Below are 19,579 nucleotides of genomic sequence, written 5' to 3' on the forward strand. Positions count from 1 at the left end.
TAAACAAAACTAAAATAAAAGATGATTCATTCATTCATCTTTTCAACTGAAAATAGAAAGAAAATAAGGGCTAGGAAGCTTTCTTGCATTTGGCACTTTGATAGCTAGATTGAGGTATGTTCTTTGCTCGGTTTTTGATGATTTTTATGTTTTTGTGATCGTTGCTTTGAGTTCTAGCTAGCCCATGCTTCAATTTTTGAAAGTGTTGATGATTTTGAAAGTTGCCATTGATGAATGCTTGAGTTTTAGGATTTTTGATGATGAGTTATGCAAGCTTGGTGTTTGATTTACAAGTTTAATTAAGTGGTTTTTGAAAAAAAAATGCTTATTGTGGACTAAATTGTGAAATTTAAAAATTTAGGGGTCTAAAAATGAAATAAATGGAATTAATGGGCTGCTAGGGACCAAAGGAAAATTCGGTCTAACATGAGCATGTTGAAATTTTGTGTATTTTGAGTTGTTTTGAAATAAGGACTAAATTGGGGAAATGTGAAATATTAGGGGCTAACGTGCAAAATGCCCGTTTATATGTTTTGGGTGAAATTGAATGATTATGTGATTGAATAAGTTAATTTTGAATACATCTAGATCAAGAAAGGAGGAATTCGGATCTAGATTAGGGGAAACTAAAGTTATCGACTAAACGATTCAATTCGCCGTTTTCGTATCCGAGGTAAGTTCGTACATGATAAAAATTGTTACAATTATGTTTTTAATGCTTTAATGATGCATAAATTTGTATATATGTGACTACGATTGTGTACGACAACAAATCAACTAGGTTTGGCACTTAGTGTATGTTTCAAAATAGCTTCAGCTATAAATAGCACTTACTGTGAGAATTGGAATAGCTTCGGCTATATGAGGCACTAAATGTGCAATACTGACATAGCTTTTGTTTAATGTGATAGCATTAAGTGTGCGAGATCGTTATAGCTTCGGCTAATCATTTATGCACTAAGTGTGTGAGTTTTTATAACATTGAAAGATTTTCGAACGATTTAATGTGTTGAACAAAGAGGTGAGATGAAATAAGTAAATACGGGAAAGTACATGTGCGTACGATACTTATGTGGTTGTTGATAATATGTGTATAAAGCTTGAGAACTTTGTATATTATGAACTGTTGAGTAGATTTAGTACGAACTTACTAAGCTATAAAGCTTACTGTGTATTTTTTGTCTTTGTTTTATAGAGTATCGAAGCTAGCTCGGACATCAGGGATCATTGGGAACCATCAACACAATATCGAATCAACTCGTTCGTACTTTTGAAGTTTTGTATATATGGTATATGGCATGTATAGGCTAGTGTTATTTTTGGTATGTTATGAGTCTCGATATTAGCCATGAGATTTAGCTTGTAAATGTAGTATGTATAGCCATCTAAGTTGCCTTGAATTATGTGTTTGGTAAGTGTTATATGTGATGTATATAATGCTTTATGAAGTGGTTTGGTTTGAGATGATGATATGATAAGTTTTATTATATGAAATAGATGATATTATGATGAATTAGTGAATATGGAATATATGCAAGTTGAGATGATTTTGGCATAATGATTTGGTATATTTTGAATGTGGAATTGAGTAGTTTAAATGGTTGATGATAGATGGCATGTTATGTGTGTGAAATTGGTATGTTTTGAGTTGCCTATAAGTGTATGGAAATGGTGTCAAATTGGTTGCTATGTGTGCATGAGATTAGAGTGGAAAATTGACTTTGCAAATGGCCTATTTTTGTCCACACGGGCAGAGACACGGGCGCGTATCTTAGCTGTGTGCGACACATGGTCATATTGTACGGCCGTGTGTCCGCTGGGGTACCCTTCAAATTAAGGTCAGTATACCCTATAGTTTTGACACGACTTAGACACACGGGTATGTCTATTGGCCGTGTGAAGCACACGAGCTAGCACATGGGCGTGTCGTCGGCCGTTTGACCCAAGTCAGTAACCTCCCTTAGATTTCACATGGCCTGGCACATAGGCATGTCCTCAGCCGTGTGGTACAAGTCAGTGTGTATACCCTATTTTCACATGGCCCGCGACACTGGCATGTCTGGTAGCGGTGTGAGACACGCGGCCTATTCACACGGGCGTGTGACCTATGATTTCATGAAATTTTTCTAAGTGTTCGAATATTTTTATATGTGATCGGTTTAGTCCCAAACCACTTCTAAGCATGCTTTAAGGTCTCGTAGGACCTTAGAAGGGACAATATGATTGAAATGAATGAATTTTGATATTGAATGTACAAATGTATATGAATGACGTGTATTGATCGGTAATACCTCGTAACCTTATTTTGGCGATGGATACGGGTTAGGGGTGTTACATTTAATTGGTATCAAAGTTACAGTTTAGTCGATTCTAAGACTAACATAGTGAGTGAGAGTCTAGCTATACATACCGTATATATAAACTACGATAGTGTGATGATTCCTGACTGTCAAAATGTGTTTTTATATAGCAAATGGATCCTGAACGAGCCATAGCTAACGATGTGGAAAGTAATGCGCCCGCTCCCGCTCAGGGGGTAGCGCCGACTAATTCTAGGCCTATTTCTAATAGTCAGGGAGGAGAGGCTAAGCAAGCCTTCTTCCAAATGATAAGTAAGTAGTTCACAGAATTCGTACGAACGAATCCTGGTGCTCAACAACCTCCACCCCCACCTGTTCCTCAACAAATCCTGATTGTCCCTCAAGTAATAGATCCAATCCGATTGAATAACTCGCCGGTGGATGAGCTTCGTAAACACGGCCTATTCACACGGGTGTATGACCTATGATTTCATGAAATTTTTCTAAGTGTTCGAAAATGTTTATTTGTGACCGGTTTAGTCCTAAACTACTTCTAAGCATGCTTTAAGGTCTCATAGGACCTTAGAAGGGACAATATGATTGAAATGAATTAATTTTGATATTGAATGTACAAATGTGTATGAATGACGTGTATTGATCGGTAATGCCTCGTAACCATATTCCAGCGACGGATACAGGTTAGGGGTGTTACATTCTTGGTCTTAATTAGCAAAGAAAAGACGTTCTCCCATCTTTATACATCAAGAAACATTTAAAAATAGGATTTATTTTCTTCTATTTTTGTTGATTTGAATTCTTTTGTTACAAAACAATTTTTATTCTGCTTAATTCTTTGTAACACCCCTAACCGGTCTTCGTTGCCATATTAGGGTTACAGAGCATTATTAAACAATCGAAACATTTAACATCTTAACATTCAAATAAATTAAATGAATTATAATCCATTCAATCTCATGCATCTTGTCCCTAAATCAATCCTTCGAGGCCCTAAAAATTAGAAGCAATTCAAGACTAATTTGAAACAGAATGGAAAGTTTAGGATAAAGTTGCAAAATTTAGAAACAGGGGACACACGACTGTGTGGCTAGGCTGTGTAAAACCTCCCCAAACCGTGTAACTTTCGAACAAGGGACACACAACTGTGTCCCAACCCGTGTTCTCACACTTGTAACTCGCTGAGTAAGGTCACACGACCGTGTCACACGCCCGTGTGTCAGGCTGTGTAACTCACTGACTTGAACCTTAAGAAATTCTCAGATGACACATGGTCACACGGCCGTGTCGTCAGGCTATGTGACACACACGGCCGTGTGAACCCAAAAATGAACCTAAATTCATGCCATTTCAAGCCTAACTTATACTTAACTAACCAATCCATTTGGACACATATTCAAGAGATTCAAATACCATTCAAACACACATAAACATACCATTTCAAACAACCTAAATCACTTAACCAATATGCCATTCAAAGGCACCACAATAGCATTAACACATCATTTACCAACACATGCTAACAGTACCTCAATTCATGCATAAAGGCCTAGTTCAAATATGTGCCAAAACATGTCTCAGCTTGACCATTTGTAAGCCGTCATCAACATACAAAAAGAACCTTATTCACAAGCACTTTAAAGTACCAAAATGAGATAACTTAATAAGCAATTGCAAGTTCATCAACCAAACAAAATCTTCAAAACATAACATACCAAATCACCATTACATATCATCCTATACCATAACAAAACATCCTATACATGTCATTATTAACCTTGATAAAAAATACTCAAAACTACCAAATTAACTGCTGGATAGTGTAATAGGTCTCTGATGAGCTTTCAACCAAATATAGCTTTTCGATGATCTATAGGAAAAGAAAACAACTAACGTAAAGCAATAATGCTTAGTAAGCTCATATAAATGAAACTTAACTATTGAACATATTAGAATAAACAACTAAGCATATTTTTCATTATATCTTAAGCTAACTTTTATTTTCTATTCACTACACCTGTCATGAATAATTGATGTAGCCTTGCATATACATTTATATTTTTCCTTATAAGCATTTCATATAACCATTTCACTTAAACTTTTCTTCTTACCATAACACTTACAGATTTAACAAATAACTGTTCTATAATTCATCTTTTGTTTCAAACTTTCATATAAATATATCATCCCGGAATCACTTACTTTCACTAAACAATGTAAAACTAAACAAATAGATTAATCATACCTGTTATTCATTTATGAAGCACTTATAGGATTAGTACTCGAAATGGTTCATCGTATGCTTCCTGTACTATAAGAATTCAATCTAACTCATTCATATATGTATAAATATCTATCTTTAGTCGTATAATCATCAATATAATTATACTCATATATGATCAAGTAGTTCATTGAACATTTCACATTTACTAATATCTTGACTATACATTAGACTTTAAGCACATAAATAATTTGTATATTCCATTAACATTTAGTTTGATGAACTAGTAACTTGACTTGGATACTCGGGTAACTACAGCACACCAAAGGCATCATAGATTCATAACAAGAACACCGGAGTGCAGACAGGGACACAGATGTGCAAACAAGGGCACCTAGTGTGAACAAGGACACCGAAGTGTATATAAAGGCACCGAAGTGCAAATAGAGGCACCGCAGTGCAAACAGAGGCACCGAAGTGCAAATCCCGTACAAGCTCGCATACTAACCCTATTGGCATGCCAATCGTATCATAGTGATTACTACATTCAACCAGGCGTACTTATGTAATCCAATACCTTTTATACATATTTATAAATCAAGAGCACTCCATCGTTTCCATACACATGATATGATATCAATATATATTCATACTGCGCCATCACAAGGATTGTCACCATCCATTAATCACTTTCATTTGATTAATTTTTCTAATTAATCCATAATAATAATTTATCATATCTTTATCAAATAATTTAACCATAACATAAATAACTATTTACATTCAAAATGGAAAACAATAATTTCTATCTATATACAAACTTACCTCGACAAAAACAGTTGTAACAACGAAGTCCACAACTAATCCAACCACAATTTTTCCTCGAATTTGATCCGTTTGGTTTGTTTTATGATCTAAATAATAATTTTTCACTCAATTAAACCATTCAATAACTTAAAATAATTAATTTAACTTATAAATCTCATTATTGGAAATTTTACAAAATTACACCTAATATTTTAACATTTATGCAATTTAGTCCCTAAACTTGAAACTTGCAATTTTACCATTTTTAACCATAAATCATTCTAGCCGATTTTTACCCAATCTTATAACAACCCATATTTATCCACAATTTACACTATTTTCCATGAATTTTACCTTTTTCATAAATTAGTCCCTAAACTTGAAAATCATAAAAAATACTTATATTTAACAATCAAGCTTTATAATCTATCATAAATTTTCAAGAACATCACAATTTCATCCATGGTAAAATTCTAAACATTTAATAATTTAACAAATTGATCCTCGGGTTAACTAGATTAAGCTAATACGAGCCTAAAAACATAAAAGTCAATAAAAAAGGCTAAAAATACATACCATGCATGTGAAACAAATCATGGTTGAAAGGTTAGTTTAAGCTTCTATGGAGTTTTGGCCTTCACCCTAAAAAGATGACAAAAAATGGCTTTTTTCATCTTTTAATTATGTTTTAAATTTCATTTATTTATGAAATTACAGATTTACCCTTTACTAATTAATAAAATTTCATAAAACATATCACCTAAACCGTCCACTATAAAAAATTATGGTTAAATTACCATATAAAGACATTCAAATATGTTTCTAAGCTTGATTAACCCATAATAATCAATAGAGACTAATTTTTGCATCTTTTATGATTTAGTCCTTTTTAATTAATTAACTGTCTAAACATTAAAATTTCTTAACCAAATTTTAATAAATCCTTAATAACACTCTGTAAATATTTAATAAAATATTTACGGCTTGGTTTATATAAACAAGGCCTCGATATCTCATTTTTTAAAACCACTTAACTTTAGGGACATACCACTTGAACCTTATTATTCTTTCATTTAACATAAATCATTAAATCAAATTTAGCATTACACTATATTCAACTCATAAATATTAAGTTATAATGTTTACAGACTTACTCGTCAGATTTGTGGCCCTGAAACTATTGTTTCCGACACCACTAAAAAACAAAGTATAACATTCTTCATTCTAAAAAAAATATTTTATTTTTTTCAAACCTAGTTGGAGGCTTTTTTGGTTTAAGATCGATTTCTTCTCTCCCAAGAAACCCCATTCTACTCATTTTTGGACTCCTTCTTGGCCGCCATTTCTTCTTTTGTTCTTTGAATTTCTTTTCATTCAACTTAATTAAAAACTAATATGTTTGGTTTCTTTTGTTCATATTTGAATTCGGTAGCCTCTTTTCACCAATATCAGTCCAAAATGCTTTCATTTGTTTGGATCTTCATCTTTCTTTGCTAGTCATAACCTTTTTTTTTGCTTTATTGTTCAAATTTGTTCATAAATCTTTTTTTTCTCATCTTGGAAGCCCTAATCCGATTAGAACTCGTCAAGAACAAGCCTCTCCATAGCTAAATTAGACTTTATCTCAAGAACCCTAATTTGATTCAATTTCCTTGTTCTTTTTATATCTTAATTTATTGTTTTAGTTGTTGCACTTTTGATTCTTAGATCTAACTCAGATTTTTTGTATTTCAAGTTATATCAAACACCAAGTTTCCTTGATTCGTCTTGATCCCTAAGCCAAATTTGCAACTTGGACAAACTTGCGATCCTGTAACACCCAGATTTCTAATAACCCAAAAACTTGAAATAATAAGAGGACTAATTTGAAAAAGATCATGAATTAGCAACCTCTAAGGAAAGATATGAGAAAGCTAAAAAATGAATTGGGCATGGTTGAGATCCAATTCTAATTTGGTTAGAATGGAACCAGATGATTCCATTATGGGAGTCATAATGATTAAGAATGCACAGTTCTCATAGGGTTTGAAGTAGCACGGGAAGCTGGCAAATGGCTTCCTAGGGATAATTTTTCTTCCCGACCTTATTCATTTTTTCTTCTTTATCTTCTTCTGTAGCTTTAAAAATAAGTAGCCATGAAAGGTTCAGCATGGAGCAGACTTTGTGAGAATGGACCTGAAAGGGTAGGGAAACCAGCAAGCAAGTAAGGTTCTTAACCCTTTTGTGTATGTTAAAGTTAGGAAATGAAATCATGGAACTTCAGAACCATTCTAGAGGTTCTGCATGCTTATGAAAATTTAAGCTTTTAAGATATAACGTAAGTTTAACTAGTAGATTTTTGGTTGTAAACTACTGCCTGGAGAAGGAAGCTCTGGTGTTTGAGAGAAGAAATAAGTTATGGAAACAATAAGGGTTTATGTCAGCTCCATACACCAACCCTGTTATTATGGTCTACGTTGTTAAGCATGTTGTGTTTGCATAAGCACGAAATATAATAATATGTGCATGCATTGCATGATTGTGAATAAACCCTAAGGGAATAGATAGAGTTAGGATTGGAATGGGGAGAGAACCTATTAGTTACCACCTCAAGCGAAGCTCCAGGCTTTGCAGAGGGAACATTACAGTGTTTAAGCATCAAGGTTAGGTGGTGTAAAGGAGGTAATGGGAGGAGGATTTAAGAAATGAAATTATAGAATGGTATTTACCACGACGGTGGTATTAATCGGTCTTTTAGGGTGACACCGTGACAATGATATATGGCGTAAAACCATAGATGAAAGATGTTATGGCAGTTTGGTATGTAGTATGTAGCATAAGATCATGGATGAAAGATGTCATGGTAGCATGGTACACGATAAAGGTATATGGTGTAAGACCGTGTATGAAAGATGTCATGGTGGCAAGGTATAAGGTATAAGGTATAAGGTATAAGGTATAAGGTATAAGGTAAATAGTGAAAGACCATAGATGAAAAACACTATAGCAACCAGGTATAATGAGTAAGACCATGGATGAAAGACTCCATGGCATTAGTTGATGGTACATAAGGATGGCGAATAGATGTAAGACCATGGTTGAAAGACTACATTGCATCTATAGAGATAATCTGTTGGGACAAAAATCACGAAACAGAATAAGTTTGTTAGGACAATAAACACGGGGTAAGTCCAAGGACATGCAAAGAACGAGGAAGATAGGTATAAGACCATAGCTCAACTATGGAAACCTTAGAACTCGCCATGGAATATATGCAGTAAGTCAGCCAAAACTTCAAGTGAGGAGAATAGTCTTATGCGCCAATCATAAATATCTATGTAGGTGGAAGAAAAGTTGAAAGAAAACACAAGTATGGAAAACAGGTAATAAGGAATCCGCCAAAATAGGTAAACTGGTAAGGATAGACAGGAAATTCAATAAGGTAAGGGCAAAAACCTGATAAGAATTAGGCCAAAAAAAAAGGCTATGTAGAAGCTGGCCTAAGTATGGGAAGGTAAGAAGGGAAAATGACCAAGGATCACAAGTAAGGATCCGAAAAGATAAGCCACCAGGGAAAGCTCAATGAAGTTGTACTCAAAAAACAAATCTCATGGAAGGGATGGAAAGATCACTCCCAAGATAAGGATACTATCCCAGAGATAGTATGTTTGTCAAGACTATTCCTCTTTGAGGAAAGTCTAGTGTGGGTACATCGCAGAAAGGATAGCTTTATATGGTGGAAACGAGAGAGATGAGATTCTAAGCAAGGGCTGGAGTGAAGGGAAAATTTCTAGAAGTAATCCTTGACTGCGAACCACAAGGAGGAATGAAAATGGGTTCGCCAGAGTGGCGAGTCAAGTTGAAGGTCAGCATGTTATGGAAATGTTCACAAGTCCTTCAGGACTATGGTAGGAAGAGAGAGTCTACCAAGGATTGGTTCATTTAGGTTCACCAAGGCAGGCATACGACCAAATAAGATAGAGGATAATGGGAAACCTGAGTAAAGGGAAGTGTAATGAAGGAAATATGAGAAGTAAAGAATAGATTTGCTGATATAGAAAGTGTCTGGGATACGGTCGAGTGGAGATTCGACCAGAGAAAGGTCTAATAGCGAGCCAAGTAGCTCAGAGAATCAGGTGGAGTCTGTCACCCTGACAAGCCAAACTTATCATGAGCAAACAATGAGTAAATTTATGTTAAATTTATTTTACATTGGTTACCATTGTGCGATAAAGTTGAATTATTTATGATGTAGTAAAGGAACTCACTAAGTTCATTCGAACTTACAGAGTTGACTGATGTTCGCAGGATTTGCGAGGTTGATTGAGGACTCGGAGGAGAGACCAAGCTAAATAGAGATGAGATTGAGGGTCGCAGGCTGTTAGAATCATGCATATAGGAAGGGTGTGCCATTGGTGGTTTTGCCTCAGTATCTATAACAACGAAGCCAGATAGCATCCCTCAAAATCTGGATTTTTAGGACGAATGGTCCTTAGCAATATTTTAAGAATTATTTGTACACGAATAGTCTAATTAGAAACAGGAATTGTGAGGATATAATCATTTAGTGGCATAAAGCCTTAAATGTAAGAATTATTGTTATAAGTTTCATAATTGGATAGTTTTATTTTTAGGCTATTTTAGAGTAGTCCAGTTAGAAAAAATTGAAGTATAGATCCATTTGTGACATTCCATACCCAGATCCAACGATTGGGTTGGGCGTAGGATGTTACAAATTCTATTCCACACACATCCCTATCACTTAGTCCTCTTTTGTAATTTTTATATCAATTTGTATTGAAATTTTCATATATTTTCATTGTAATAAAAATATTTAAGTGTTTCATGTAATATACGTTTTTTATATATATCTTTTAATTATTTTTTTGTCTTATTATTAGTGTAGCAGGCCAATTCTGCCTGGCCCAATAAAAGAAAATAAAACCCAAAAATAAATAGTCCAAAACAGTCCAATTATAAACTACCAGCTTAAATTACAATGGCCTAAACGGCCTAACAAGATAAAAAAACCGAACAGCCCACTAGCTCACAACATATTCAGAGGAGGCAGAAACCCTAACCTCTTTGAGCCACTGCCTCCTCGCACGCGTCTGACCCCTCTACCACCACTGTCAGCCACTGCCATTGACACCTGCAACACGCAACAAACACGCGCGAGAGAAAAACAATAGAGAAAAAACAAAAAAATAAAGACAAACCATTTTGTAATTTGGCTATAAAAGCCGCAACTGATACTTTGAAATTTTTTTGGACAAATATTAATCAAAAAGGAGAACTCAAAGTTGAAAAGGTGATTTTTTATATTTTATTTTTTTTCGAGTTTATTTTATAAGTAAAATATAAAACAAAAATAAAAAAAGGGGTTGGAACTTACCTTCCCATTCGTATCACTCCACCATCGGATGGTTCATCCGCTCGCAAAAGCCATTTAGGCCCTTTAGGGTTTCATTCGGGCTTCCTAAAGAGGGGTATACAAGAAGTTGTAAGGCCAAGGACGGCGTTGGCCGAATTCTTTTTTTTTTTAGGCTTTTGCCTGTAGATTTAGATCTAGGTTTAAAGAGGGATAAAAAAGGAGGTATTTTCGGCATTTTCTGGCCACTGGGAACGACGATGTCCGCCGCCGGCAACTGGTGGCCGTCGTGAGACCTGCTGGAGCCATAGGCAGGAGCTTGGAGTGGGTAAGAGAGGTTGAGAGAGTTTTCTTTGTTTTTGTTTTTTTTTTAAAGAAGAGGAGTAAAAATGAAATTTTTTAAAAAAATTTGGTTTATATAACAGAAGTGAAACGGCGTCGTTTCACTTAGACCTTTTTAAGGCCAAAACGGCGCAGTTTTGAGCTTGACTTGCGCGCGACCCAACCCAAAACCCCCAAGATCCACATGTTTTGGACTAAGGGTTTATTTACGCTTTTAGTCCTTCCGCTTTTTTGGCCTGCTTCAATTTAATACTGTTCTTTTTTTTTTAATTTTATCGCCTAATTTAACTTTATTTTCATTTTGGTCCTTAGACCACTTAAGGGGACGGACGCCTGAAACGGTGCTGTTTTCAAGGACCCGAAACCTGACTTGATTTCCAAGTGGGATCCGCATGTTTAATTTCCATCCTGGTCCTTTTGATTTTAAGCGGTTTGCAATCTGGTCAGATTTCTTTTTCTAATTTTACCCTATAATTTTATTGTTGTTTCATTTTAGTCCCTTGGGAAGTGATGTCGTATAGGGAATAATTTCCCATTTGATCCCTACTCTTTTTTGCGCTTTTGGTTTTGGTCCTTCATTCTGTTTTTTATTATTTTACAATTTATCCCTTTAAATCTCATTTTAGTTTCAATCCAGTCCTTATTTATTTATTTGTTTATTACAATTTAGACCCGTAATTTCTTTTTAATTACGATTTAATCCTTTATTTATTTAGTTTCAGCCTTTTTAATTTTTTTATTTTATTTTAGTATTATTTATTTATTTATCATTGTCATGCTTTCATTTTAAGAAATCATGTTGATCATATTTCTACATATTGATATATTATCATTATTATCTCTTTTTCATTTTATTTTATTTTTGTGTTATTGTAGTATTTTTTTTTTTTGGCATTTTCAAATTCTGTCTTTCCAATCATGTATTATTACTTTTTTTTCTTTATTTTATTTTAGGTTACTTTATCGTTTTAAAATACACATTGTTTTAAATATTACACTTGTTATTATTCAATAAAAATTCAAAATAAGACAATGTTCTATATTTGGAGATTCGAGAAGTTGTACCCGAACTTACAGGGTTTCTATCTTTCTCGTTGAACCTAAATAACAGAACATCCTTTTAAAATTAAAATACATTAGACTTCAAATAAAAAAAATAAAGACAAGCTTATTCTCAAAGATTCAAGATGTCGTGTCCTAACTTACGGAATGTGACATTTTGTTATCTCGAGACGAGAGGGTCTTTAACATTTGTTTCAATTTATTCAAGCAATTTTTAAGCTAAATTAACATTAATACAAAGAGGGATTGTATTTTAAATTCTTTTTAAGTTTTCAACTTTCGATATGAAGATATCAAGTAATCAATTAGGTACCAATTTTGGGCGTAACGAGAGTGCTAATCCTTCCTTGTGCGTTATCGACTCCCGAACCCATTTCTTGGAATTTGTAGACCAAAAATCATTGTTTTAATAAATTAAACCTTTTATTAAAATGATCTAATTACAAGATGATCCGATCACACCTCATAAAAAAGATTGGTGGCGACTCTCATTTTCATTATTTTAACAAAAAATCTATTTCACAAAAGTATTTCGACAATCAAATTAGCATAACTTGTAATCTCGTAATTACATATAGAATTCTCAATTCAAGACTCACTTCTCCATTAGATTTATAATTTCGAACAACATCAGTAACAATAGTTAAAAAGAAAATTCACTGAGTTATTATAAATCATCTGCAAATTTAATAAACATAATGATATGCAGGAGGCAAACCAAATACATAGGATCAAACACAAAAACAGAGAAGGGAAGGAGCGAATGCTCATCAGATACATTAGTTATTATCATCACATCAGGTTCAGGCTTTGATGCAGCAGTTGAAATAGTTAAAGATACCTCTCTTCGACTGTCAACAAAATCAAAATGCAATGAGGTCATTAACTGAAAAGGTGAATATTTTATCTACTTTTAAAAAATATATAAATATATTTTATATACTATCGATGAATAATAATACAATAATATTAACTTTAAATATAATAATAACTAATAAATTTATAAATAAATATTAATAATTTTATTTAAACATAATTCATTGTAAAAAAATATAAAGCTAAATATTAATATTGATATAAATAAGAAACAGAGCACAAGTTGCCAAACTTGATGTTTTCTTTTTCCTTGTATAAAATATTTCCAGCAGCGAATGATCCAAAGCGCCCACTGCCATTCAACATAAATTGGATGGACAAAACAACACTGGCACTTACGTGTGACCTAGGGAAGGTGTAACATGGATAACATATCCAGCTTTTTAAAAAAAAATTATTCTCTTTAACAATTCAATGAAATAAGTAGTTCAAACTTTTTGTGTTGATATTTGAAGGAGTCATTCACTTAAATTATAAATATATCATAATAAAAGGTACTTTTGTCACATAAAAAAACAAAGATATGATATATTTGATTTGTATTTATAAGTGTAGGCAGCACTTTTCACTATCTATTGGCACTCATCTCCATGATGCATTCATAAGATAAACCATTAAAGACATATTATGGATGATATTGCACCACCCATAATAAATATTGTAAACATATGAGGTGAATTGAGTTTGAACGTTAATGGTGTCATGTTTTTCCAAAATCATTGAGAGGTACCCAGATCTCATCTCGGAGTTACATGTACCCTTATCATTAAATAAAATATCAATTTCTTGGTAAAAAGATTCTAAATCTTCATCTGTCTATCATCAGAACCACATTTTTCTAAACACCATGCTCATCACAAATTTGTCATTTCTCAATCTCACCAAACTATGCTATTTTTAGTCTAATTTGTTTTCATCTCTCAGTTCAAAAAATATAAAAGCTGAAACTTTCAAATTGTCTCATATCATTAAATGGAAATTATAAAAAGTTACAAATATTTTCAAATGATAAGTGAGTGTAATATCATAATATCATATTAATAAATCTTGATAAAATTTAAATTAATACAACAAAATAGATTTAATTGTCAAATTAAAACTACTCTTAACTCAAAAAAAGAATATTCTTATCATTTTATTGACCACAAAGAGGGATTAAGAGTTAAGGTCAATCAACCTATCTTAATCAATCAACCTATCTTAATAAGTGATCCAATTTTTTTAAAATTTTTAAAGTGATTTAAAAAATAATTTAAATTTAAAAATAAAAAAAGGAAAAATTAATATAACTTTTTTTTATATAAAGTAAATCATTATCCCTTTTTATTAAAGATCCAAGCTATATGATAAAGATTATTGGCTACCCACTTTGCTAGCATAACATCAAAGAAAATATTAAATGATCCAACTCAGCCACTTCCCCCACCACCCTAGCACATGCATATGCCACTCAACATAGCTTTATATTCTTCTTTCGTATGGCATTGTCCCCCCTATTTAAAGCTACCTACCAAAACTAGAAAAAGCTATGTTTTGAGATATTTTATAAGGGAAATGTTATGAATTATATTATATATATACATAATAAAATAAAAAGTAAAGAATGCATTTTTCTTTGAAAAAAAATTATGTAAATTAATCGGTTTTAGAAAATCGGAATAATTCAATGAATAAATTACATTATAGTTCATTCAATTATAAATTTTTTTATCACTCAATTATAAATTTTATTAAATTGATCACTTAATTAATCAAATTTATTTTTTAGTCAAATTTCGTTAAATGTAGTTAACTATTAACAATAGAGTGAGGTTAATATTTAAAAATTAATATAATAATAAATTTAACCCTTAATTTTTACATATTATATCAGTTTAATTATAGTCTTGAAAAATTAACTCTTAATATTTATATATTATTTTATTTTATTCCTAATTTTAAAAAATTTAAATAAACATATAAAAATGTATAAATATTATTTAAAATATATAATAAAATAAAAAATATATAATATATTTATATATTATTTTATCATCATCATCTTCGGTTCTTAGACTTCCTTTGGTTCACCGTTTAAAGCCAGTGAGGTGTAGTTGGACTCCCAACCTCACTGGGAAGCTGTTTGGTTGAGTGTTTCAGTGCAACCAAAATCAATTCTCACCACACTGCTATCCCAAAAATCAACTGGAGCTTTCAGCAGCAGTAAGCTCACTGGTTGAACTTCCATTTATTATTTTACCATTTTATCCTTAAAGTTTCTTTATCAATCTGTTATTTTTTTCAGATTTGGCGGCCAAATTCTGCTATCTATTTGGAGTTTCAACACACTTTAACCGGGTAAAGTAAGAATTCAAACAGAGCACCAGCAGCAATGTATTATACCCGGGTAAAATATGAAGGAAAAATGCTTGAAGTTCAAGTTTTTAGCTACTGTCAAGAATGGAGAACAGAACTTAGAATTTTTAGAAGGTAAAAGAAGAATGGAGCATATGGAAGAAAATCTGATGATTTCATTCGTTTTAAACATTAATTATATAATAAAAAATTAAAAATTAAAAATTATTATCATTTTATCTAATAAATAATTTAAATTGATTATATAATTCATTAAAATATTTATAATAAAATATTAAAAGATACATTTTAATATTTTATTAAATAAATTTATAAATTCACATATTTTAATAATTTTATATAAGTAAAATAATTTAAAAACTTCTATTATATATCAATTCTAATATGATGTCCTTAATAGTCATTTTTCATTTTCACCTCACCGCTACAGCTGCGTTTGAATCGAAACACACACTCTACCGCTGTTTCTAATCTCACCGCTACAGTATCCAATCTCACCGCTACAGTAACTAATCTCACCGCCACCACTATTTTTAACCTCACCGGAGGTAAACACACCGCCCATCCAAACTAAGCCTTAGTTACATTTGTCTAGTGCTTTAATCTAGCCCTCCTTACTGTACCAAAAAGGGGAAAAAGCATGTTTTTTTCTTCATTGAAGAGTTTTAAGTCTGCAATGAAGTTTTTTCAAATTTGGAATGACACTTTAAATCATCTACTCCCTATTTAGCAAAACTAACTACAAAAGATCCTGCAAAACAATCCATCGATTTCTGTGAAATCAACCCTAGATTGCAGAACTACCCAAAATCCATTGAAGCCAACTGAAATTGATTTGAAACCCAAATTCCATCTAAGACCCATCAACGTTGGAAACCCCAAGATCATATTAAAACACAAAAGAAGAAAATCCATGAAACCCCTCAAGGTAATGACTTTTATTACTCCCACAAAAGAGAAGCCCAATTTTTACTATTTCTTATTTTATATTATATATTTATTCAATTTTTTTAGTTAGAATTAAATTGAGAAATGTGAAGGTTAAGAATTAATTTTTTAAAATTATAATTAAATTAATATAATATGTAAAGTTAGAACTAAATTTATTATAATATCGATTTTTAAACCGTGACCTCCGTTAGTAATTTACCCTATTTCAATTTATAACATGAAAACAACTTATGAACATTTTTAATCTGATCTATTAGCTTGAAAATGAAATCTATACTTACGGTTGGAGAGTGATGAGTGGGCGGGTAATGGTGGTGATCATCTGTAGTACGGGTAGTGGTAACAGTGGTGGCGGTTGGGTTAATAAACTCTTCTTCATTCCCAAGACTGGCTCTTGAAACTTCCCTCTTGTTTTGCTTCCTCATTTCCCTAATCTTCGAGAAGTCAAGTGAGTAATCTGGCATCTGCCCTTGACCTTTCTGCTCCCAGTCCCCAAATTGTGGCACTGATAGCCATGCTCCATTTTTCTATTTCAAGTTTCACAACTAAATCAATAGCTTAATTAACTCTACCTCCATGCTTTTAACTTCAGCATTGTTCGATCACAATCACTAGTATTTAAGAAAACCAAATTTGTTGGTAGTTCAAAACAATGAAATCCCAATTCCCACATTCACAATCTGCTGCTCCATTTTATTCAACAGTTCTGAAATTTTATTAACAAAAACACCATAACTGCTCAAAGCCTCTCTTTCACCATTGGCTCAAAAGAAAAAGGTGGCATAGAAAGAAGATATGGAGATTCAAAAAAGCTGCAATTAAAAAGTAATCCCAATGCTGAAAGTCTGAAGTCCGAACCAAGTTTTCAGCTCTAACAAAAATATATTGATTGCGTTTCAAAAGTCAAAAGGATATTTATTTTAAAAACTGTGAATTAAAATTTCAGTGGCAGAGAATTCATCACGCTGCCGGATAGCATTAGCCAACAGGCACAAATCTGTAGACACAGTAAGAAAATCAACCAAAGCTGAAGGATTAAATTTTAAAAACTAGAAGAGTATAGGGACTAAAAGCTTAATTAGACTAAATAAAGCACTCATACCATAATCCTACTTTTTTTCAACTCTACGATTATCGATTTTTTCATGAAACTAAGGTAAAGAATATACATACACAGTAAGATAAACATGTAGTTTAGCTTCAACCCTGAGTTCAATTTCCTTTCTTTTTCTCAACAATAAAAAACGGAGGCTAAAACCCCCAAAAAATAAAAAATAAAAACTCACCTCCTTACGGTCTTCCATGCTTGACACCAAAAAGAAAAAAGAACAAAGGTGATTTTGCCGAAGTTTTAAAAGTTATTTTGAGAGGAGAAAACTGTGGGGATTGAGGGAGCTCTCACAGCAAAACTGATAGAAAGCCACCGAATTGGAATTTTCTGTATGGAAAACACTAACCAGCACGTAATGAGATCAATCAGTCTCTGCTTTTATATATTTTTATATGCGTTTCTCGATGATAGGCTTAACTTTTTATTGAAATTACATGAATGCCACTCTTTCGGACAAGCTTTACGTTTACCATCGAAGTTTTTTATGCTTTTGCTGCTCGCTCGTTTTTCTTATGTTTTCCTTGTTTTGCTACATTCTTAGATGAATAGAAGGAAAGATTCCGATATCTCTTTTAGATGTTTGTTATGTCAGTTCGCCATCAATACACATGTTAGCATGATAGATGGTGTTATCTCTTTTTTGACTTCACTTGGACAATGTCTTTTCATTGTCGGAACCACCCGCTAGATAAGCCCTCCTGCTCTCTAATGGTGAGATCAGCACCCGCGAACGTAGCAACCTCAAGTCAATGAAGGGTTCACTTGGTCATAACAACCTTGTACTGATTGAATAAAGAATAGGATAGGCCCCACCATGAATACCATTCACGATCATGAATATCCTTTACGTATTTGGTGGGACTCAGTATTTATCTTGCCACGTTACACTAGTAGACAAGAGAACCTTGTAACGCGTAGGTTTGTGCAAGTGTACATAGTCGTTATCAAGTAATAAGTAAGTATCGAGTTATCGTTTTCATAAGGATTGTATTTGTGTTAAATCACTTAATTGTAAAATTAGACTAACAACTTGGTAAATAAAAATACAATATGGTTGAGAAGTGATGATTAAAATTAAATATATTAAACTAAATGAAATGATCCCTAATGTAAATTAACCTAAGTATGCAAACTATATGAATAAAATAGATTTTAGCAAAATTAAACACAATTTGCAACAATTATAACGTAAATAAACTAGGACAATTACTTTAATTAAACTCAATTTATCATCAACATGCTTAATAACATTCAGAAAAACATTCCATAGCAACTTGATCTTTCATAAGTTTGGAAACCACATTAGGTCCTTTTGGAATCATTTACTTAGTAAATACGCATTTTACTGATCCTTATTTACTAAGGGTTTCTTAGCATTCGTGTGAGGTAACATGGACATGTTAGGTTTGAAACAGTTTAATCACACAAATCTAAAAACTATGTAGATAACAGAGCTTGGTTAGAGTTGTTATGCAACCTACAATTTAATTGAGTTAGGATCTAAATTAAGCATGCACATTTCAATTATGTGTCCATTAGCCGTCATCTGGTTAGGATCGCTCAGCTAATTTAGGTGCATTTCAATCACGTATGAATGAAATACAGACTTGATTTTAATTGAAAACATGATCGATTGAGGCTCAAACATTATAAGCATAAATCAAATAAATATTATTTAATCAAAGCAATCATCCTAGCTTAAATAAAATTAAGCTAACATTGTTGTAAACAAGAACAAAGAACACATAGCAAACATTTTTAGATTAAATTAAAGAAAAGAAAGAGTAAACCCAAATCAAAGTGGCTGTCACCCAAGACTCTGATTGACGAGGCTCCTTCGTTTCTTCACTTTGCTCCTTCGTTGATGGCTCTCCAAGGTGGCTGACCAAGGGCTCTTTAAGAGGATTTAATTGCTAAAATCTCTATGAAGAGATGATGCTAGGTGTGGGAAATGGAAAATGCTAAGAGAATTGAGAGAGAAAAGAGAATGATAAGGGATGATAAATGATGAATGAGGGAATGAAGGGGTCTTATTTATAGGTGAAGAGAGGTGGGTAGTTTGCTAAAAATAGCTAGGTTTAGTCTCTTCAAACTTTTTCCATGAGTGGCCGGCCACAACTAGTGGCATTTGGGCTGATTTTTGCTTGATTTTTAAGCAATTTAAATGCCATAATAACTCAGGACTGAGA

The 19,579-nt window shown here is 32.7% G+C and overlaps 1 protein-coding gene across 1 annotated transcript; it reads right to left on the reverse strand.

The window, feature by feature from the left end:
- Positions 1-12,677: 12,677 nt before the first annotated feature.
- Positions 12,678-17,933, reverse strand: LOC107933641 (uncharacterized). Its single transcript, XM_016865902.2, has 3 exons — positions 17,566-17,933; positions 16,561-16,806; positions 12,678-12,948 (listed from the first exon to the last, which is right to left on the reverse strand). The coding sequence occupies exons 1-3, from the start codon at positions 17,581-17,583 to the stop codon at positions 12,901-12,903; spliced, it is 312 nt and encodes a 103-aa protein (XP_016721391.1). The 5' UTR covers positions 17,584-17,933; the 3' UTR covers positions 12,678-12,900.
- Positions 17,934-19,579: the final 1,646 nt, after the last annotated feature.

The sequence above is a fragment of the Gossypium hirsutum genome, chromosome A12 (genome assembly GCF_007990345.1).
Source record: "Gossypium hirsutum isolate 1008001.06 chromosome A12, Gossypium_hirsutum_v2.1, whole genome shotgun sequence".
NCBI classification, from domain to species: domain Eukaryota; kingdom Viridiplantae; phylum Streptophyta; class Magnoliopsida; order Malvales; family Malvaceae; genus Gossypium; species Gossypium hirsutum.